We start from the raw sequence: 20,496 nt of genomic DNA on the forward strand, positions 1-20,496 counted from the left end.
ACATCTAATAATGCAGTGTGTGTGCAATTGTGTATTGTGTTCACTGGGTATTGAACATGAGGTACTACATCAGTATCTGACCCTGGTTCTAGACCACGGTGCGGCTCTAGATGAAGGATAATACGCCTGTAGTTGGTGCGCATGTGTGTTTGTGTATGCAGAGGGATTGTCTTTCAATACGCTTGAGGCTGTCCCAGGTCTTTGTCTCTAGCGAGGGCGACAGCACAGTGTCAGAGGTCACGTAACACAATTTTAACCCCGACCTCAACAGATGCCCGCAAGATGTATTAAGCTCTGATTAAATTATATGGAAGTAAGGCGTCAAAGTAGAGCGAGGATGCTGGGACAGATAATGACAGATGTGTGTTTTCATAGGCCTTTTATTTTCAGAGTAATTGTTGTAAGAAATGTGAAGTTTACTTGAATAACTTATGGCACAGATCTGTTTACTGATATAAATGAAAACAACAGTTATCAGTTGCAGTACAGCTGTGTTAGGAAAGTATATATGTATGTAGAGGGAGCAGTTAGATTGTTAGTTTCCATTGATGTCAAATGCTTAAAACATTTTGTTTAAATGAGCAGCTGAGTTTGTCTTGTTGTGCAGCTGGTTAATTCCATTGGTTAAAGAATTATACAGTCATTTTGGAACTTTTTTTAAATGGCTACTACAGTATGTTGATCATCACAGGAGAACATGTTAGTAGTAGTGTGTGTAAAGGTCATCCTTTATCGGGAAACAGGCTTGTTTATTTGCTCTGTAGTAGCGCCATGGGCCATGGCCGAGGAGACCTGCTCCAGATGTTATGGCACATTACAAAAAAAATCTCACTGGGCTGCAGACTTTCAGCTCCCCTCTGCTCGACGCTCCTTCATCCCCGCAAACAGTTAGAAAAATCGCCATCAATTATGGATTCATTCAAGCTGGCGGGCTGTGATTACTGCTCCCGGCTCTGCAGCGGGCCTGATAGCCGCTCCTGCTCGCGGCTCTGTCAAATGGTTTCACTATTAGCATTCAGAGCTGATGAAATGAGGCAGGAGAGACACTTGGGCCGAAGCCAAGGAAGAAATGAGAGCGGGAGAGACCTCACCTATTTTTATTTTTTCCTCATCATCAGCAAATTTAAAGAGCATGATTGAGTCGTTTGTAATAAATATGGGCCGACTCAGATTGGTTTCCCCTATTGATTGGAGCTTCCCTGTTATGTAGTAGTTCTGAATTAGATTTTTATACACTCTGCGTGGTGGATTTCAAGGTTGTTTCAATCATCGGGAGTTACGGCCAAGGACCAGGCAGATAATTTGGTACCCTCACCGTGGGACCTCATTCTAGCATCACCCTCAGGGTCTCTAAAGGCCATCTCTGCCTCCTCTCCTCACTTCACCTTTTCACTCTCCTCAGTTGATCCTCTCTGCTGTCTGCTGCGATTAATGGTTTGCTGTCCCACTCATCTCAGTCTGCCTATCGTCTTTGCTTTTCTTGACCGTCACTGACTTTGTCCTACCTCTGTTTTCCCACCTCCAAAGAGCACTTCACCTTCATGTACTGTAGCACCTCTGACTTCTTTCTACCACTGTGTCAGCCTCCGCTCCCTGTAGACCGGAAAGCAGGTGGTTCAGAGCTATTACCTGCTCTACATCCGTTTTTCCATCTATCCAATTAGTGAAACATATAATTTCCTAATTACTTTAACAGATCAATGTGTGTGTGTGTGTGTGTGTGTGCTTGCAAGCTGCACATGTAGAAAAGGCCTTTTAAGAGAGGAGCTGTTGCCAGGGGAGCTGAGAATGTTGCTTTTAGACCGAGAGATCGCTGAAAAGGGCAAGAGGTGGAGGTACCTCAGAGGGTACAAACTAACCCTGGATGTTTTCGGCTCTGTAAAGATATGTCACATTTCTCCTCTGCTTCTTCTTTGTCCCATCAAAACTGCTGATGCCACGTTAGTGAAGACGTCACAATCTTATCTTGCTAAAGAACGTAATGTGGGATTTTTTTCTTTCATTACTGCTGAGCAACCGTAATGAGAAAATTGGATTTTCTTTATCTTTGGCTATAAAAAAATAAGATGGAAAGTTAGACGTTTGCCAGCTTTGATCAGCTGCTTGATCAACTGTCAAGGTCTATAAAGGTGAGGCAGCACCTGCAGAGGAGTGGATGGGTAGAGATTACTAGCAGGGAGCTGTCAGTCTGTCACACAACCAGCTGCTGTTTCCTTCTTTCTGTTTTGCTCTCCACATCCCTCGGGGCGTTTCAGTCGTCTACGGACGGAAGGAGGATGTCTGTGCAGCATCCTTGCCTTCAAGGAAGACACAGTGTATTGCTAGCAGGCATTTGTAACTAACAAGCCTGCAATCAATACAAAAAAAATATTTTTTTTTGCACAAATTTCTCACTACATTGAGTTCTGATCTTTTTTTTTTATCAGTACATCATCTCTGACTAATATAACGTCTGTCTCCTTCTTTCTTCCCCCCTCCTCTCCACTCTTGATTTCCTGATATGCTTTTGTTAATCTTCACACCATCTAATTGCTCAGGAAGTGGTCCTCTTGTGACTAATAACCTCTGCAGGAGAATGACCACACGGCTCTTCAAGCTCCATTGATTCATTATCTGCACGTTTATGGTCCCACAATTGAAATGCATTACACATTTGAGTTATTCCTTTCGTTTTTTATGCCTTGAGTTGATGGTGTTAATGATCAACAGTTTATAACCATGAGCGGAGCCTTGCTGATGGCAGGGCGAGAGGGGGTTTTCCATACACAGTAAAACATGTTGCAACTAAGCTAGAGCTGCAACGATTACTCGATTAGTTGTCAACTATTAAATTAATCGTCAACTATTTTGATAATTGATTAATTGGTTTGAGTCATTTTTTTTATTTAAAAAAAGTAAAAATTCTCTGATTCCAGCTTCTTAAATGTGAATATTTTCTGGTTTCTTTACTCCTCTATGACAGTAAACTGAATAAGAAACAAAACAAGACATTTGAGGAAGTCATTTGGGGCTTTTTTTGGAACCACTGATCGATGCAAAGCTACTTCCTAGAAGGAAAACAATACTGTGAAATTATAAGCTACGTTGCAAGTCTTAATTCACAAGACCACACCACACAGACAGACAAACACTCCCTCTACGAGGAAGCCACTGCCAACCTCAGCACACACGTCCACCACCAATGTTGCAGCCCTAAACTTAACATGTTGAAGGTCTGATTTCTCCCAAACTGGTCCTTGCAGCTCTTCATCTTAAAAACTGTCATCAAATGTGTCTTCTTCCACCTTCTTCAGTTTCACCTCACATTCACTCAGTATAGAGGAAGAAGATTTGGTCTTCTTGCGTCTCATCCCTCTCTTCTTTGGCAGCAGTTGTCATCGTGCTGTCCAGGCTTGCTCTTTGCCCGAGGCATGGTAGCCATCTGTTGGAGGAGACCGAATCTCTCCGTCCCTGTCTTCCAAACAGACAGATATGCCCGTCTGTGTGCGCACGTGTTTTTTTTTTTTTTTTGTGCGCTCTTGACGCATTTCTGCAAGCTGCTTCCATTTCCTCCTTGATTGGATCTGAGAATAGGAAGTGGCACATGTGTCTCTCGGAGGGCCTCTGGTCTCGAGTCTGGATTGGCACATTTTCTCGACACGTAGCTGAGAAGAACAGGCGGCACCGGGCCGCCTCACGGCTGGTGTGTAGGCGGACCGAGGACAGTGGGAGGAAGAGTTCGAGAAATGATGGAAATTGAAATTAATTAGATTATAGAATAAAGAGAGTGAGGCCGTGGGGAGATGGAGAAGTGATGAAGGCTATTTTGTTGTATAAGAGATAGCTGTGTGTCAGAAAGTTCAGTATAGTAAATGTGTACTTGTCTCACCGGATCCTGCTGCAGGCTGGAGTTGCCAACTCAGCGCTTTTATTGTTGTTTTTTTACCTCTTTAACCTTGTCCCCTTCTTTCCTACCTCTGTTTCCTTGAATTCCCATTGCTTCCTTTATCACTTTAGTTACACATCTTGGCATTAACACTGGCTGCCTCACCACTTTCCCCCTGTATGCTTAGTGTACTGTATATTAATGGGGAGACTGTGGGAATTCAAGCGTCTCATTGTGTTATTTGTTTGAGTCTCAATGTGTCTCAGGGTGCTGAGAGCGAGGAAAAAGACTGTGAGATGTCTCAAGTCGACGAGAACTAATGTCTGACAATGAAATGAGGCTTTCCTGCACTGCGACCAATATTTGTCAGCACAACAAGTAAAGCTCTGATCAAACAGAGCACATTTTGCAGATTGAAAATGCAAGGCGCACAGCACTGCCTTTTTGTTGCCTGATCAGAGAGAGCGTTTTTGCAGGTTGCTGAGTCTTTTTATTTTATATTGTTGCGAAGACCACTAAATGAGTGCTAATGTTACCTCAATACAAACTATGAACTGTACGCTGCCCAAATAGTTCAAAGTAACGTTTAAATGAATGAAAACAACTCACCTGAAATCTCAAGTACCGTACTTATTTGCCTCCTGCTGTTTTCTGTAGGGATGCACGATCCGACTGTTTCAGTTCTGATATAAACCCGGAGTTGTATGAATTTACCAACTTCATCCAGCAAAAGTGACCACAATCAGAAAAAAACGCCAGTGAAGCTGTTATTTGAACTCAAGGCGTTCAGGCCGCTCCTGTAAAAACGCGAGGCGTGCACACAGCGGATAAACACAAGGCGCTCAGCAACGCGAAAGCAGCACGCAAAGCGCTTCACTGTCAATGAAAACGATTATAAAAAACTGCCCCAGGCTGCTAAAACACACTCTGTCTGATCAGGGCTTAAGAAAGCAGGAAAAATCACATTAAAGTGAGGTAAACCACATTCAGTCTCAACTCCTCTAAGTGCATATTGATTTGAAGCCTCCAATGACATCCAATGTTTGCCTCTAACGTCTTCAGAGTTGAGCATAAAAGCCAGTGCATATTTGGTATTCATGGGTCAACCTGTCACCAAGAGGTCAGGTATTGATTTATTCAACAGATCTGCTCTGAAGTGAGGACAGGAAGGAGCAGAGGGACCTTCCATTATAGATTTAGTGGAGCCCGACTTAAAAGAAAATTTCCCTTGTGCTCTTTCCGATGTTTTATTCAACTTTCTCTTTGTTTTTTACTTAACTTTCTCTACATTCGCCGTGGCAGCGTAAGAATCAGTCAAATAATTGTCTCATTAAAGTGTGCGGCGTTCATTTTTCACACACCAAAGCCAATGCTTTATTAATTTTTCAGTAAATTGTCTGGTTCAATACAAATGGCTGCCACAATTACCTCAGTAATTACATAAAGGCAGTTTATAAAGCTAAAAAGCATGTTTTGACGGGACTATGTGAACATACTGAGGGAGTAGTATTAAACAACCCACTCATATCATGAACACCGACAGTATGCAGTTTAGTGCAATGCAGGACTATTGCCCTTCAACTGCCTTTGTGAAACCTTCAATGTTCAATTAAATTTCATGATATTGTACTGGTGTTTGGGTTATTATGCCCACACTCTGTTCGAGGCCATTGTAACTCTCATTAGGCCAAAGTATTAACTATTAACTATACTACTGAGTACTAAGGTTCAGCTAGGAAGAGAGCAAAAGTCTAAATGGGAAAGAAAAGGCTAAATGAAAAGTGCATCTTCACACCTTCTTATTGTGTCTGCATCTTCTCCAGTTGGATTGTACATCTAGCATTACAATATGTCTTTTGTAATACATATTATGATTTAATTTCTCTTTCTCTCATCAAAACACAAATTGACATTTCTCACTTTCATTCACATTAATGAAAATCCAAATCAAGAATGGGGCATTAAAGATATTAAGGATGTCACGAGAACCGAAACTTCGGTACCAAGTCGATGCCAAAGTTCTGAAAACGTGACGTTACTCGTTTCTCTACAAGCTAGTTAACGTTAGCTGTTAGCTCTGTGCAGGACTGTGCTGTTTACCGGGAGGCGCCGGGATAGCGCCAACAAATAATAACATTATTTGTAACTGAATAATAACATTATTTGTTGGTGCTATTTTGGGGAGAAACTTTAATAAATCCAGTAGTTTTAGGAGATGTTTTCCAAGCAATTTAAAATCGATAATAGAGAGGGAATTATGACCTGTTTAACTTCCTAACAAAAAACAGTATGCAAACGGTAATAAAGGAGTCTGTATTGAAGTACATGGGATTTATTGTTTTACGACTTTTTTTTACTCTGGTATCGAATTGGTATCAAGAATCGTGGAATTTCACTGGTATCAACCACTAAATTTGATTGTATTGTGACATCCCTAAAATACACGTCCTGATATTGTTGTATTTCGTCAAAGCATCTGTGAGGAAACCTGGTTGCACTTCTGTGCACTATAACAAAACCACGCACTGTTTGGGATTTCACTCTTTTACTCATCAAGTCAATGCTCTAAAACGGAGCTTGTCTTGAGTCTTAATTGCTGTTTGTCTGAACGCATTTCACAGTTGAACATATGCTCCTCTCATCAGCAGTGAGATTTAACGTCTTCAGTCACGTGCCCTCGAGCCTTTTCTCTTGCTAGCGGCTATAGAAACGATTTGCTGTGGCTGGCGAAGGCAGTTGTCATGCTGACTGAAAGGAGGCGGAGCTGTGTGAGTAACTTGTGTTGAGCTATAGCGTTGATTGGAATGGTCCAGGCCTAAACATCAACAGCGGGCCTGTGTTCTCAGCTAGCAGGGGTTCACACTGCTGCCTTTGTGTCCTGCTCCCAGTCCCACCAGGATGGGACACACTTGCTCCAAACACATGGACGTTTATTCACACTAAAAACCCTTAATACCATGGGAGGCATTTTAAACTTGATGAGGCTGTGGCTGCGGGATGCTGATGCAACACACTGCAGGAAGATAAAGAAATGAGTTGATTATTTTTAAGCTGTTGATCCTCAGTCTTGACACAGAACAGTGAGAAGTACCCTTCATTCTCTCCTCCTTTTATGTCCGGACTTGTCAGTTTCGTCATGCTTCACTGAATAACGAAACTCTAGAGACGGTGCGAGCGTGCCAGGATTTCTCACAGAAGAGCTGGCTGGCACACTCTCGTCGAGTTTCATCACTGGTCAAATGTGGGAGTCGATAAAGGCCTTGTCAGTTCTTCTCTCAGATCATATTTCTGCAAAAGAAAACTGAAATTCCTTATTAGGACTTAAGGTTTCACAGTTAAACAGAAAAAATTAGAGTAAATCTGAATTGATGGCCCCAGCCCTCAGCAGATGTTCAGGTGGTTTTTGCTTCACTTTTGCGACATGCAGTTAGCCAAGAATGCTCCTTAGGGCTGATGGCTACTGCTCAGTTTGGAGGATATAACGTTGTCCGGTCTCGGAGTTGTCTGGTCTGGGAGTTGTCTGTGTTTACTGCCTTAGAACTTTAACCCTTTCCCAGTGTGTTTTCAGTTCATGAAAGTTAATTATAACCTTTTTGTTCGCCTGAAAATGTCTTATTCAGCAGCGTTCGGTTGTACTTAGCTCCACCTTCTCGTGTCTCTTCTGGTTGCTAAAAGCCAAGATGGCAACGGCCAAAATGCTGAACTTAAGGCTTCAAAGCGGCAGTGGGTGACGTCACGGTTACTGCGTCCACTTCTTATATACAGTCTATGACTCAAGCAAGTCATTTGTCCATGTGAGTGAGATGAAGTTCAGCAAGAAGTGTGGCATTGAAACACCACTGCTGTCCATCCATGGCTATATAACGTTCTCACACATTTTGTCTTCCCGTCTGGACTTTTAGATTTCACCTACAGGTATGCTGGATAATTATAGCTAAACCCCCAAAACCACCTGTTTGCACAGTGGGAGCAGGCAGATTTCCCCTGGTGTGATAATGATATTAGTATTTCATTCCCGGGCGGCCCTGAGCAGGCACTATACCTGCTCATAAACCAAACAAACAGTAACAGGTGTTCTCATTTGACTCCTAATGAGGTGCCGAGCACAAAACCAATGAGTCCCAGATTGGCTATAAATACAAACGCGAGTAATTTCCGTTATCTGCTCTCTAAATTAATGAAACCATCAGGTTTACCAGGGCAACAACACACCTTGTTTTTTAAATCTTACCTGCCTCAAAGGGATCTATGTATTATTTCCTTTTTTTTGCAATTAGTGGAGGTTCGCTTTAGTCTGTGGTGGCCACCTGGGATTGATTAAAACAGTTCATGTTTCTGTTTGTATGTGCCGATGTAATGTAGGGGATGCATGCTCACTTACTGTGGCTGTCATCTGACCTGATTGTGTCTCTGTTAATGACCCCCTCTCACACACACACACACACACACACACACACACACACACACACACACACACACACACACACACACTTGTGTATAGAGTCCAACCATCATGGGTAATCTCGCGGGCTCCCTGGCACAGGTTCTCCTGGCACCCATCTCCGTGTTGGTTCTGCCTGTCTGCCAGTCACATTGTAACCCATCTGTAATCAGGCAATTTCCTGAGTCCTGCTGGGAGATTTACAAATTCCCCACTGCTTTCTCCTAGTACTACATATTTTCATGCTAATAGCCCCTCCTTCCCCACCACACGCAGAGAGATGAGATGTAAGCATACTCTCATACTTTAATCTCCTCCATTTTCTACATGTCTTGTATTTTATTAGTGAGGGTGAAGGAGTTGTGACCGACATACAGAAGCTAACTAATGTCATTCAGATGAAATTGGAGACTGAACTGGCAGTCCTCTATAATTCCCCCTCTGCCTATTTTTTTTTTTTCTCCTCATTTTCTACCATGAGTCAAAGATGACCACAACTGGCGTACATGTTGCCTGGTTGCTAGGCAGTGGACAGTATTTATTTTCCTGCAAACTCAACTTTTCTTCATTCCCTGCTCTGTACAAGCAGTCCCATTCCTCTGTGTCTTGGTCAAACTGTTAAGTTATAAACATAAAAACAAAGCAAAGCCTACCACTTAGTTTGTTCTACTTTGGCACTGTGTGAGATCCGATGATGCCTATGGTCTATTCAGTCACCAAGGCCACCAGATATAGCCTATTGTAGAGAGAAGCTGTGCTTGTTCAGCGCTGAGTCATACAATTTGTTCCTAACAATCTTTGGAAAGTACTGGTATCAATGGGGCATGAGGAAATGGTCTGTGTGCTTGTGTGTGTGTGTGTGTGTGTGTGTGTGTGTGTGTGTGTGTGTGTGTGTGTTCATGCAGTCCTGAGCCTCGACGGTCCATAGGGAGCTATGGTGATAATGCAGTATTAGCCACAGATCAGGCAGAGTGTGTTGTGTAATAGTGACAGGATCAGTGGTATCAGTCCGGCTGTCATCAGGCGGACTGAGTTCCCGCCACAGAAACACCAACATATGCGTATTGTCCCAATCTTGAGAGTGATCGCGACAGGTATCACATAAGTGACTGCATCCTCTATGATTCTAGGGATGCACCGATCCGACTTTTTTAGACCCGGTATTGATAGCGATACCTGGGATTTGGGATATCGTCTATAATTTATAAGTTTTATGCCTCACTGTGTGGAAATGACTGGGATCATTCTTTTATCAGGTTTGACTTAAACATTGCTTTCCTAACTTTGTAAAAAACAAAATGTAACAAATAAATGTATATGATATAAATGTAAATTGGTTACATTTTAAACAGGAATTTAAATTCCAGTATATAATATAGATATTATATAAACATAGAATTGAATTTAATAGATCGGCCCCCTTGTCACCGATATCCGATCCAGCTGTTTGAGTCAGTATCGGCCCAATATCTAATCCGGTATCAGTGCATCCATATATAATTCCTCAGCAGTTCCCAGCTGTCCTACTAAATGTGTGTGTGTTGGAATTTTGCAAACCGTCTTATTAAAGTACAAGTGCTTGTACAGTTGTTGGCAGCCTTTTACCGCCAGCTGACAAGTATGCAATATTTAAGCGAAACACTGCAGTGAAGGAACGTCACTTGCCTCTGCATATGTGAATGTACAGTACATTGTGGGTCGCTTAAGTACTCATAATAAAGATTATTGCAGGCGTACATAAAACCCCACTTGATACTCCAATCTGTTGTTCTTTCAGTTGCACTTTTTAGAGTGTGTTCCTCTCACATTAAAGTTACTGACGTGTAAAGAGGAGCTGACTGTATTTTGCAGTCAATTAATTTCAAACTTCAGACAGATTCCACATGCACAGGCTTAAAAACTGAGAATATACAAAATCTGCCAGGAGCTTAAGTCTATTTGGATTAGACAGCAAAGAGAGCTGCTACCTATTTGTTAACCAAAGCAGCGGTGGCACCACCAAGGTACTGTATGTGCCAAACTTCACCGCTCATTTCTAACTGTTAGCAGTTTCAGGTTCACTGGACAAACTCCAAAGGGCATGTTTACTACTTTCAGGAGAGCATGTGCTTGATGTGTGTGTGTGTGTGTGTGGTGAGAGAAATGCCCGCTAGCTCGGCCCTGGTCAGTCACATTCATGAACTCACAGGTCTAGAAAAGTACGTTCTGGCAGTTTGGCTCCAGATTCTCATACAGTATCTGCAGCTGAGCCACAGAGGCTCCAGGGACAAACTCTGTCATGTCTGTCTTACTGTGTTGTTGTGCAAAATTATGAATTATTACTTTCCTTTATTAGTGCTTTAACCTAAGAGCATGTTCTAATAGATACAGTTTTATAGAGTTAGTGTGTGGAGGTTTAAGAAAAGACTGTTTTGATGGCCTATATATAACCTTATGGCAGACCCCACCTTGGGCAGCCCTGGTCTATAGGCTTTAAACCACTATTGTGGTTTTAACCAGCTTGAACCAAAGCTTGTCTGTAATGACACATATGATTTATTCACGGCTAAGTATTCCATCTGCATTCTGACAAAACAACTGGATTTATGTGAGATTCATGCTGCCCATTTCCAATGAATCAGTCTGGATCTTAGTTATTTCCCATTTTCTTCAGCAGGGAACCGTTTACAGTTTTAAATTCAAGGTATGCAGTGAGGCACGGAGAGCATTTCTTCCTTCTTTTTTCCTTCTGCTTAACAATATGGCCCGCAGACTGTACAGCAGATGGATGAGCGCTTCGTCACAGTGTGATTTGCAAATTGCTTGGTGGCGAGGAGAGTGGGGACTTCAGAACCATGAGGTGGATGTAAAACGGAGAATGGCACAATGTGTTTGTAGGTTTCAACAGAAAATCACTTTCACCCGAACCCCAGACGCTCACACCCTTTTTTGTTTTGTTTTATGTTTGGTCAGCCTTGGTACACATCCAGGTTTCGTGAAGCCACGCTGTCAAAATCGGTTGGATATTTGTTAAAGCTGTCTTTATTTCAAGGCAAACCACACGTTCTGCTCTATTAGCCAGTCTGAGCTCATACACCACGGAGGCGTAGGAGCTGACAGCTGTCCGTGGAAACTATCTTTGCCCGTTCCTACCCAGAGGCCTCGCTGTGCATGTGCGTTGCCGCATGCTGCGTAGTAGTGTATTTTGAGGGTCATCTCAGAAAGGCTTCACCCCGGGCGAGTACAAATGGAGAGTGCACTGACAGGCGCCCCTGGGTGTGTGTGTGTGTTTGTGTGTGTAGTGTTAGATTCCTTGTGGCAGATGCGCTCTCTCTGGCCTCAGGCTATGAGAATAAACATAGCAGTGGATAAGAAAAGCCCATATCCTGTCAGACGTTTCCATTAAAATGTTAAAGGGACTTGTCTTTTAATAAAAAGAGGGGAATGTGATGGCAGGAGGTTATTGTTCCTTTAGAGGCTGAACGAGGTCGGGATGATTCCACTGTGAAATTAAGAAACCTCTCTGTATTACCATTTGAATTCAGACTACAGATAGAGCAGATAATCCCTGCAGGTATACAGTAAGAGAGAACAGGAGGCTGGTCCAGGATGAAAATGAGAAGTGAGATCTGTTGCATTGCTGAAGGCAAGACTGGGGGGTAGAGGGAGGTGAGCAGGACAAGGGTCCAGATGTGAGACGGCCAAGCTGGCTGCCTGCCTGTTTACATTTCTCAGCTAACGGGAGTGTATTTTTAACCTTTGCCTGTTTTTGTTCTCTCTGCAGGTGCTGGAGAGTCGGGGAAGAGCACCATTGTGAAGCAGATGAAGTGAGTGACTACTCATTGTTTTTGCTTTTCCTCCCATCATGTCTGGCAAATTAATATATGGTTTAACAGCACAATTAAATGTATTTGGAATATTCACATATCAATGATTTTCCAACATTCATTTGAGGATCGGTATGTACTGCATCAAGGTAAATTGAAGAATTATAGCAGCACATTAATTTGTAAATATTGAAGCAAGTGTGCAGCAAGATATCCTGGGTTTGAATCTAGTAGTTAGAATAGTGTTTGGACAACATAATGCCATGTCATTGTTGACTCCCATGTTCCCATGAATCATCATGTTTTCAATTCAATTCATGTTTAAAAACAACCCTGAACAGAAGCGTTGGAAATTTGAAAAAAGGTTGATCGCAAAAATGTTACGTTTTCCAGACCGCTTCTGTACTTTTGAGGTTTGACCAGTGGGCTACATCCGGGTCTGAGACGTGAAACTAATGAAGAAGTCTGATTGTATAGAAGTCTATGAGAAAATGAGCCTACTTCTCACTTGATTTATTTCCTCAGTAAACATTGTAAACATGAGTTTATGATCTCAATCACTGGTTTCAAGTCTTCTTCAATACAGCATGATGTTCATTTAGTAAATGATGGTCCCATTTAGAGTCAAATAGACCATAAAGCAGGGTATGCTTTAGGGTGTGAATTTTCCATGTTTTTGTCTTACAACGTTAACCCTTTCACAGTGTGTTTTCAGTTCATGAAAGTTAATTGTAAGACTGGTCACCTGCAATGTCTTATTCAGTGTTCAGCTTTACTTAGCTGCTCCCTCTCATGTCAATTCTGGTTGCAAAAAAACAAGATGGCGACAGCCAAAATGCCAAACTCTAGGCTTCAAAATGGCAGTCCTCAAACCAATGGGTGACGTCACGGTGACTGTTGGTGCCTTCATATGGGGTCTTGTTTACCGTGTCTACGAGATGTGGGATCCTAGTATCTGACTTGATGCACTAGGTTCTAATCAAATACATCAACATACAGCCTACGTGAGACGCGACACACATGTTTTTGTTGTGATAGCACAAGAGAAAGGTCTAATGTAGAACCCCATGTCAAGAGTCTGACTAAAAAAAACACTGGGTTGTTAAAACTAAGCAAAATTGTCAAGGATGGGCACAAGCTTTTAACTATTGCCATGTAACTTGTTTGTTGTTGTTTCACTGAAAATCCAGAGTGAGACCAAACAGGAAATCTGAAGGAAGCAGAACGCATTAGTCCATAAGTGGGAGGGTTCTGCATCTCCTCGGTCCGCATCAGTTAGATCAGCCAGAAGCTCTGAAAATGATCACTTCATCTATAAAAGATGCAACTAATTTCATTTTCAAAGTATTATTCTTTTTTATTCAAATTCGAGTAAAGCAGGTGCCAAATGACCTCTTCCAGTAGCTTCTATTAGGAAACATCCTTCTCTGCCCTGTCATGGACACACACACACACACACACACACACACACACACACACACACAGAGGCGAGCTATATCTTCCTCTGCACTGCAGCTGATATATTGTACACAGGGATGTCCCCCCCTCTGATAAATGCAATCGTTCTAGCTGGCTGATATGGCGAGTAATGAATAGAGTTTGGCCCAGTTCGCTTGGCACTCGTTGGCTCAGAGCCAGCAGGCTTGAAATAGGCCATTAACAGGCACTGCACCATGAACATCTATCACCAGAGAAACAGTTGTTAAGTGATGGATCAAATCGATTGGGGAGTCCAGTCACTGCGCAGAACATAGATGTCTTTTGACATGTGTTTCCGCACTCCTCTGTGCTGTTGGGTTCCATCTAATTCAGTGCAAATGCTTCCAGTCCTGTTTTTTTTTTTTTGCCCGGGTGCAATCCAGAATGAGCCTGGCAAAGAAAGCCCACCATTGTTGCTGCACTGATTGTAATCTGACAAGGCTTTGGTAAGCATTTGCTAAGGATGGACATCATTTTAGTCAGGGTGTACAAAAGATGATTGACAGTGCTCCTCTATACTGAAACATCCGCATGAACTTTTCCTTCACCAGATTCTGACTAATCCACCCCTCACTCGACCGTCACTGTTTTTTTTTAAGATTAAAAAACTAGAAAAACATGGAAGATGTTCCTGAAACGCTGTCAAATTTCTTATTATATACCAAGATTGGACTCTGTATAAATTTAAAGCAAGAAATGAAACATACATTTGCTGAATTATGGTTCATTTTATTTCACATTTGCAATGCTGAGCAGAAACGACTATGAAAGTACACACAACATTTGAGAGTTTCAAGAGGCAGTGAGTCACGTCACCATTAACTAGCATCTCTTGGTTTGCTGATATTTCCTGCTTCCATCAGTAAGGTCTAACTGATTCTCAAAGGATGTTTTTAAAACAAAAATCTTGTAAGGAAAACTGTAATAGCCTCACAACGTGCAGATAAAGTGAACGGCTTAAAGTGTACTTTGGGAGGATGTTGGAGAGGCAGTGAGTCATGCCATCATGTAAACAGCGTCTCTTGGTTTGCTGATTGTTCCTGCTTCCAGCCGTTGGGTCTAACCGATTCTCAAAGGATGTTTTTAAAACAAAAATTGTGTAGGGAAGACCGTAATAGCCTTGCAACGTTAAGATAAAGTGAGCCACTTAAAGCTTACTGTGGGAGGATGTTATAAAATCAATAATCCTAAAGGTTTCCAGTTTGTCAATCGAAGAAAAAGCCTAATATGTACAAGCTGACATGGCCAGCGACAACTGGCAGGGCGACAATTTCAGTCTCAAAAGATGTGAGAAAGGATGTGAGCAAGGAGGAGCACAAACATTTGTTTTTGTTGTCCTCTGCGTAGCCTGGGCTCTGATTACTGTGTAGTGAAGCATAAATGGAACGGCTCGTTTCCTGTCTGTGAAAGCTCACTCTTATCGGTCTCTCGGAAACTCTCCCTACTTGTCCTTAAACAAGGGTTGAGGAGATGGCGTTAAATGTTAATTTCCACAGCTGATGAATGAAAGTTAGTGTTCCTGTTTAGTCTTGCTGCACTGACTGAAGCGGTTTGACAAAGCTCTCAGATGCACTGTTCCCTAAAATCCTCTCACATGTGCACATCAGTGTACACGCTGGATGCTTCCGCTTTTGATACATCATTAACAATCTTCTCCACCACTTACATGTACACGTATGTACACATAGAGACATACAAAAAACACAAAAACAAACGCATCCTAATGGCCAAATTATTCCTCTGTTTAAATTTTTGGTTTGTTTGATTGTTTTTAAGCCACTCACTGAGGTCACTTAAACCCACTTATATTAGGGGTGGGAGTCACCAGATCATTATGATACAATAATATCATGATACGATATTATCACGATGCAATCTTATTGCGATTTTGAACATTTTGCAATATGCTGGGTATTGCGATAAGATATATTGCATTATCAACATCTGTTTTATCTGATAAGATGCAGTTTTCGCTCCGTTCATCTCAGTGTTTTCATTCACATATCTCGAGGTCAGAGGTCAAGGGACCCCTTTTAAAGCTTTAAGACTGAGCCCACTACAACCTCTGGAAGACAGAATAGCATGTTGTTAAGAGGTTAATAGTTTATATAATAAAAGATCAATACCTGAAGTCTGTGTATCGATACAATATTACCACGCAAAATATCGCGATACTATGCTGTATCGATTTTTTTTCCCCACCCCTAACTCATATAGACTTATTTCCCATTTTTTGACTTGCCATAGCAAGAAAAAGCACAAGTTTTATTCATAACGTTGATGATTCATACACAATACCAGGGCCCTGGAATTGTAATGCGGCTATGACGTGTCAAAATGTCTGTTGAGAAAAAGGTCTATCGAGCTCTTTAACTGACACTGAATGAAAAGAACACAACACCGCTGTCTTCTCTTCGCTCTCAGAGGAGTAGGAGTGAATTCCTTCAGCTACCTAAAAATAGAGAACAAACAGTCCCACACTAGACTCAGACTTGTGTGAGCAACATTTTGGTGCATCTGGTTGTCTTTTTTCTGAAATAATAGATTTCAGAGATACTATGTGTGGGTTTTTCTATTCATAATTCTGATAAAGGGATCAATTATGCGTTTGGGAGAGTCACAGGAAACTGCGGTGCTAATGATGGGGTTTCTTTTAATCTAGTTTTGAAGTTCTTAAGAACAATTGAGAAAAAATCCCTCCGGTTGACACTAGACTTGCATGTTGTGACAAAAAAAGATAATCATGCTTGCAAAAAATGTGACCGTCACAGGATGTGACAGCATCAATGATGGGATTTCAGTGTAATCCAGTTTATTGTATTCTACCAAAAAAATTCCCCTTGTTTGACACTAGGCTTGCAAAGTTATTTTTAACACCGCAGTAATGAAATATTTAAATGAGAAGGAAGCAGCTCACAGAGTCCGCACAATATGATTACAGTGGCCAAGTTTTCAGTTCAGTTTGTCTGATTCAATCTGAAGGATATGTTAAAAGTGCTCAACCGATCTGATGGAAAGTTGTTTGTTTTAGGTGTGGATAGTGATGTCATCTGGTCAATGAAAACGCTTTTGCTTTTGTTTAAATCATAACTCATGAACTATGTGGTGTAGAGGCAAAATTCTTCTTTTCCTGATTCTTTGGCCCGGTTCGTAGCCACAACCATCTTCATCAACACAAAGTTTTGTTTTACCAGTTTGTTTGTTTTACTATTGCTACATATTTAATCTAATCTTGTGTTATTATACTGTTTTCCTATAATTGGTTGCCAAATGAGTATCACTCACAGCTCTAAAATTGCCAGTATTTAGGTATTGTCCAAATATCAGCATGCTGAGTGCACTGTGAGTGCTTCCCACTGTAGTTACAGATGTGTTAACAATAGATCATTTATATGTTGAAAGAGACTACATACATTCAGATAAGATAAATCTGCATTTAAACCGTAGACTGTATATTAGAAGTAGACTGCTGCTTTGAAGCCTCGAGATCACCATTTTGGCGGTCGCCATCTTGTTTTTTTGCAACCAGAAGTGAAATGAGGAGGGTGGAGTAGAACCAATCGCTGAATATTACATTTTTAGGCGACCAAAATGTTATAATTAACTTTCATGAATTGAAAACACACTGTGAAAGGGTTAAAGTTGTACAACGAAAACATGGACAACTTCCAGACCGGACAACGCCGTGGTAGCGACCTGTCAATCACAAGGTAGCCACGCCCTAAAGCATACCCTGCTTTATGGTCTATTTGACTCTAAATGGGACCATCATTTACTAAATGAACATCATGCTGTATTAAAGAAGACTGGAAACTAGCGATTGAGACCATAAACTCATGTTTACAATGTTTACTGAGGTAATAAATCAAGTGAGAAGTAGGGTCATTCTCTCGTAGACTTCTATACAATCAGACTTCTTTGTGCAACCAGAGGAGTCGCCCCCTGCTGGCCATTAGAAAGAATGCAAGTTTAAGGCACTTCAGCATTGGCTTCACTTTTCAGAACCGGAGGTTGCTGCCTGATTTAAACAAAGTGTTCATTTGTAGAAAGCACAATATCACACATTGTGTCTAGCTATACTTCCCTGCCAACTTAATAAAATACCCAAGAAAAAGAATGATCTTAATCGTCATTTTAGTCGGGTACAGTGAAATATCGCATGGCTTCTCTCGATTTAGTTAAAATATAACTAAAAAAATAGATAAAAGCATTACCAAAAAACAGCAATAGTAGTAGCAGCAAAACGGCAGTAATATTTGATTGGTGTGTTCTAAAACAAAGTTTGCAAAGTGCTTCACAATCAAGCCAATCAAAATGTTTGTATGAAATTATTAGAAGTATTGTTTGGTTGAGGGGAAAACACTGTGGGCTTTCAGTCCTCTTGGCTGTGCCTCACAGTGTTTCACAGTGGGCTCACTTGCATTTTAATGAGGTCCCATTCAGCACATCACACAACCAATGAGCATCCTGGCTGTGTGACTCTGGTCTGTGGGCCGTGACGGGCCAGGGGAGACGGTTCTGTTTGGTTTCCAGCCCAGCAGCCTCTGTCAGCCCCATGATGCTTTTCCAACCGCATGCCTCTTTCTTTCCGTCTCTTTCCACTGCTCCAAAAGCAAGTAAATATTTGTTCTAGTGTCTTCCAGCTGAGAGATACCAAAGCGGCTGGATTTTCCCAGCACCACAACCCAGAAGTATTGGGATTTGCGATCTCATTCATGCAGTACTAGGTCATCTAATGAAATAACAATTAAATATATAACTTAAATGAGGTTTATTGTTACATATAATGGACAACCTTTTCACAATGAGATGAAATAGTTAGCAAGATAAAAAAGCCCTGTACTTTACTGCATTATCTTTGATTGATGGACAATTATGACCTATTTTATTTAAAGATTAACAGTGACTAAAAGATTAAATTATTTTTATTTATTTATTTTTCACCCCAAAAATGCACGGAGGTGATAAAAGTACTTTTTTGGCCGTGAGTAGTGCCTGCAATCTTCCTCTCAGGCTGCATACGGCCCTAACAACTTCCACCTAGGGCAGCCTGAATGTTGCCTCATTATTATGTTTCATTGTCACATTGGGATTTTATCTTAAATTACATACTAATCTTTTTTATCCTCTTGCTCTTCCCCTCCCTCCCTCTGGTCTCTGTTTTCAGGATTATCCACGAGGATGGATACTCAGAAGATGAGTGTAAGCAGTACAGAGCTGTTGTCTACAGCAACACAATCCAGTCCATCATGGCCATCATCAAAGCTATGGCCAACCTTAAGATCGACTATGAGGAAACTACTAGAGCGGTAGGTATCTGACACTAAAGTTGACACTGAAATTTGTAACTTTTTACACGTCGTCACTGTCTACAGCAGCAAGACGGAAGTGAAATGATGTTTCCAAAAAAACGTAAAGATAGGAGTGTTGTTGTAGAAAGAAGATTATGCGGCAGCATGAGCTGTTGCAAAACTCGATAGACGTGCGAGCTAGAGAGCATCTCCAACCAATGTGCCTCCTTTTGGATTCATTAAAAGTATATTAGCCCAATAAACAAACATTACAGATGCATTTAAAAACAGACACAAAGTAGCGTCAATGCCATATTGTTCCCATGTTAAAGGTAGTAACAAAACCTTCTGGGAACCTGTTAAAGTATAGTATAAAAGCTGCACTCAGTTCAGTGATATCATCCCTGCTAATTGCCTCCACTCTGCCTCCATCCTAACCACCCATATCTATCCTTGAGGATTTGAGGCAGCAGAAATTATGCAGCTCAAGAATTTCTCTCGAGTGCGCTGTGACAGTCTCTACTCGGAAATCAACTCTGGGTAGCAGATGCTTAAGATGGACTCCAGCAGGGCCATGTATTTTCTGTCCCCGCTTCTATGTGTGTGTGTGTGTGCTGTTGAAGGAAACAGTAAATCATCTCCACCCAGGGAGATAAGATGACAGAAATAAAATTCAGGCATTACTCATGAGAGGAGAAAATGACATTCCTTTTTCTACAGACCCATTGTCTCATAAATGTGATTCATATATTCTATCCTCACGGATCATTTGAAAGATAATTTCTAATTAAACAGACAACTTTTCAACCTTTTCTTTTACGTAGATGTTTGCTGCTGGCTGGTGCTGGCTGCTAAAATACGAATGGCCCGCCCTGCTCTGCCTCTGATTTGCTAGTACTTGTTGCCTCCGTTGGTTGGGTTGGCCGACTGTTGCGTCGCCTCACATCGTCTTTGACTGGGCCGAGAAGTTGCACTCGAGCTCACTGCAAAGACTACAGCCGACGGCCGGTTAACACGTACGCTCTGCGTCGTATTCGTCATTCAAAATGGAAACCAAAGACCGAGGACTGCGAATATACAACCCGTTGTTATGATACGAACATGAAATAAAGCGGCCATTTTCACACCACTCTCACTCGCCACTTAGCTTCATTCCAGATGGCCATGTAGTTTTGTGTATTTGAATGATCAGATGAGATAAAGATGAAAAAGGAGAAGAGCTTTCTGTGTTTTTCCTCTTGACTTTACTCGGCTTGCTTTCCTCACTTCAGTTTCTCTTGTCGTGCACTGATTCGTTTAGGCTGAACAGCCAATCAGAGTGATTTCTCTCACTGTCTATTGACACTTTAAGTATCTTTAGTTATAGATGATAATGCAGTCTGTCAACTCCTACATCAGAGTGAACTTGAAAAGATTGTGTTAGGAGACCGCCGTCATTCCTTTTACACAATCTAACAATTCAACTCAATGGCACATATTTCCCTTCATATTACTATGCTTGGTAGTATTAACTATCATAAAACATGCATTCTGCAATGCAGGCAATTCAATACAGATTTTTTTGTAACCCCAATAATCCTTACTTTGTAGTTTCTGTACACCTTTGATACTTTT

General features: G+C 41.5%; 1 protein-coding gene across 1 annotated transcript in view; it reads left to right on the forward strand.

Moving 5' to 3' along the window:
* Positions 1-20,496, forward strand: part of LOC119488332 (guanine nucleotide-binding protein G(i) subunit alpha-2-like) — a 65,632-nt gene that overhangs the window by 32,237 nt on the left and 12,899 nt on the right. Inside the window, exons 2-3 of the mRNA XM_037769903.1 lie at positions 12,070-12,112; positions 18,759-18,900. Coding sequence (XP_037625831.1) covers positions 12,070-12,112; positions 18,759-18,900 — 185 coding nt within the window. The remainder of the gene's footprint in view (positions 1-12,069; positions 12,113-18,758; positions 18,901-20,496) is intronic.

The sequence above is a fragment of the Sebastes umbrosus genome, chromosome 1, assembly GCF_015220745.1.
Source record: "Sebastes umbrosus isolate fSebUmb1 chromosome 1, fSebUmb1.pri, whole genome shotgun sequence".
In the NCBI taxonomy this organism is placed as follows: domain Eukaryota; kingdom Metazoa; phylum Chordata; class Actinopteri; order Perciformes; family Sebastidae; genus Sebastes; species Sebastes umbrosus.